Below are 2,856 nucleotides of genomic sequence, written 5' to 3' on the forward strand. Positions count from 1 at the left end.
ATTCTCTCCCCCGTCCCACTGCGGGAGAGGGAGTGAGTGAGCAGCTGCGTCGTGCTTAGTTACCGTCTGGGGCTAAATCACGACAGTATAGTCTTCATATGTGGGATTATGTATTAAGAATTAGACTGACTTAATGCAACGAATGCATGACTTCAAATGCGCGATCAGTGTACGATGAGTAGTTTTGGTTGCCTTAGTTTAGGGATAGCTTGCAATACTCTGTCATCTTATTTTTGTGGCTCTCTTGTGTTTCCTTTTGCAGGAAGGTCCATCTGTCTATGTGTGCCCACTCTTCCTCGGGAGATGTCCAATGTATCCAGTTATGCCCTTCGAATGGCCCGGCTGAGTGCTCAGATATTTGGTGATGTTGTCAGGCCAACTGACTCAAAATCTATGAAAGTAGTGAAGTTATTCAGTGAGCAGCCTTTGGCCAAGCGGAAGGAGGTCTACAGCTGGTATCCTCCTCATAACACCTACCACGCCCTCATGAAGAAGCTCCGTTACTTTGGTCTCTACAGGTAATCTCCGTGCTTATGGAGTGGGAGCAGGACTGGAGATGGGAAATGAGTGGGTGTGAGTTTTGTTACAGTGAATTTTTCCTCAGGGAAAAGAGGAACATAGAAAAAGGTTTAGTTCAGAATATGGTGCATATAGAAGTACACACTTGATTGTTGGACTGAGGGCAAGGAGACTAAAATAAATGACTACTGTCTAAGTAACTTTTTCCATAATTAGAACCTTTTGTTGTAGTTATGTAGGCTTTAGGTGTAGACTTTAGGTGTAGTTATGGGCAACAAGTTATTTAAGAAATAGTTGTTGCTTTGGCTTTGTGGGAAAGGGAAGAGGGCTTTTTCATAGACAAGAGATGGGTCTGTAGTTCTGAATATGACAAATAAATGTGCTGCAAAAAGGTGATATTACCTTAACACAAAAATTGCACTAAGGCACTCTTACCATACATTCCTCAATCATTCAACAGCTAAGAAGTGAAATTTAGAAGAGAAGGAAAGTCTGTGTTAGGCTGGAGGGGCTTTTTATCCTTTAAAATAATTTAAGTTAAAATAAATTTAAGTGTGGTTTAAATAGCCTTGTTAATTCCAGCTGCATCCAAACCAGTTGTCTAATTTCTAAATTAATTTCCACAGTCTCGAGTAGAAAAAACTGCACTGCTAAAGAACATCAGCAGGAGTCAAATGCAGTCCTTTGACTTCAGTTAGGTAGCACTAAAAAAATCCCTTAGAAGTGAGGCTGCTAACCCTGTAAAGGCAAAACAGATTAATTTATATTGCTAGTATCACAATACTAGCCATCAAGGATTGCATCCAGGATACTCTTGATTTAGGTGGGCATGCAAATGGTTTCTAGAATAGCTGTTTGTTGACACAGAAAGCCTCAACGACATGTTAATGTTCTTTACTCTTCTCCTTCCCCTCCTAATCTCAAGTTTCTTTTCTAGCTGTTCTGTGTACAGAGACCTTGTAGAGGATCAGGTTTGCTGGTCAGAAATACGTAATGAAGAATCATAGAGTAAAAGGGCCTGATAATAACTCACAAGCTTTTTGTTTCTTTTTTAGAAAAGTTGTATTTAAAAATAGCAGTGCAGCAATCTTAGGCCACTTAGGATGCAGTTGTGACTTTTGAAAAATACCTTTGCACTGAAAAGGACAGGGACAGAGATTAAGTAGAATTTATTAGAACATTATTGAGGATTCATTATCTCTGCCAGCCCCTTTATCCTCCTTCCTGTTTTATTCTCCTATTAAGATTCTACCAGTAGCTGATGCTTTCTTCATAACTCATTCTGGAAGTCACCTGAGAGCATTGTCATGTACTGTAATTACTGCTCAGCATGCCCCTGTTTTCTTAGAAGCTAATGACCTGAAATTAGTATCTAGCACAGAAGCACAATGTGCTGTTGCTAGACTGCTGAGCTAGATGAGAAGGGGGAAATTCTCATTCTTGTCTCTTGCTGATTTTTATATTTTGCTGCTCATTTAAACATAGCAGATCAATAAATGCAATGGGAATAATATATATATGCACACAACATTTGTTACTGAAAAGGGCAACCTTGTTAGCTCTGAAACTACCAGAGGAAATCTTTCATGTTACTCCATCCAAAATTACTGCTAGCAGTAACACTGAATACTTTGCAGTGAGTTTTAGTATGGACTTCACTGTTAAAAAAAGTTTTGAGGGGTTTTTTTATTATCATACAGGTCAAAGAACCTTTCACATCTAGGTATTCCAAGAAATAGAGTAAACTGTTTTCTTTTCTCCCCCATCTAGGGATGAGCATCAGGACTTTAAGGAGGAGATGAGGCGACTGAAAAAGCTCCGTGGGAAGGAAAAACCAAAGAAGGGGGAAGGAAAGAGAGCTCTCAAGAAGAAATAGTGCCACTTGGACAATATAGTGAACTACTGTGGAAATGCTGGGTGACAGCTGTAACACAGACCTTCTGTTCCCAGCTGGAGAGGGCTTGGCATGTGAGCTGTGTGTGGGGCACAAGAAACACACTGAAATACTGGAGTCCACCTTGGGATTGCACTTGGGTCTTTGTGGTTTTATTCGTTTTGAATTGCTGTAGTTTAAATATACTGTATATTGTAGCATATCAGTTTGTCAGTCCTCTCATACCTAAGTAGTAAAAACAATAGTAAAAAAACCTAAGTGCTCAGGGTTTTTCTTGCAAACACCTTGAGTTATTTCCGTTTTTCTGGATCTGGAAAATTGTTTGGTTTTCTTTGTCTGTTTTATTTTCTTGGATTAATATCAACATTCTTTTGCACGTCACCACAAAAAATAAGGTTTCCTGCTTCTACTGCTGCTTGTCATCTTGCCTACTATAATGAGTT

General features: G+C 39.4%; 1 protein-coding gene across 1 annotated transcript; it reads left to right on the forward strand.

Moving 5' to 3' along the window:
- The first annotated feature begins 264 nt into the window (after positions 1-264).
- MRPS33 (mitochondrial ribosomal protein S33) lies at positions 265-2,433 on the forward strand. Its single transcript, XM_010296197.1, has 2 exons — positions 265-518; positions 2,290-2,433. Exons 1-2 carry the CDS (start codon positions 304-306, stop codon positions 2,393-2,395), a joined length of 321 nt encoding a protein of 106 aa, XP_010294499.1. The 5' UTR covers positions 265-303; the 3' UTR covers positions 2,396-2,433.
- Positions 2,434-2,856: the final 423 nt, after the last annotated feature.

This window comes from Phaethon lepturus, unplaced genomic scaffold (assembly GCF_000687285.1).
Source record: "Phaethon lepturus isolate BGI_N335 unplaced genomic scaffold, ASM68728v1 scaffold24310, whole genome shotgun sequence".
Lineage (NCBI taxonomy): Eukaryota > Metazoa > Chordata > Aves > Phaethontiformes > Phaethontidae > Phaethon > Phaethon lepturus.

Excerpts from the sequence above, each read along its gene's own strand:
- MRPS33 (XM_010296197.1), top strand. The coding sequence starts at position 304 with ATGTCCAATGTATCCAGTTATGCCCTTCGAATGGCCCGGCTGAGTGCT. Across the intron at positions 519-2,289 it reads CGTTACTTTGGTCTCTACAG|GGATGAGCATCAGGACTTTA; the intron begins GTAATCTCCGTG and ends TCCCCCATCTAG.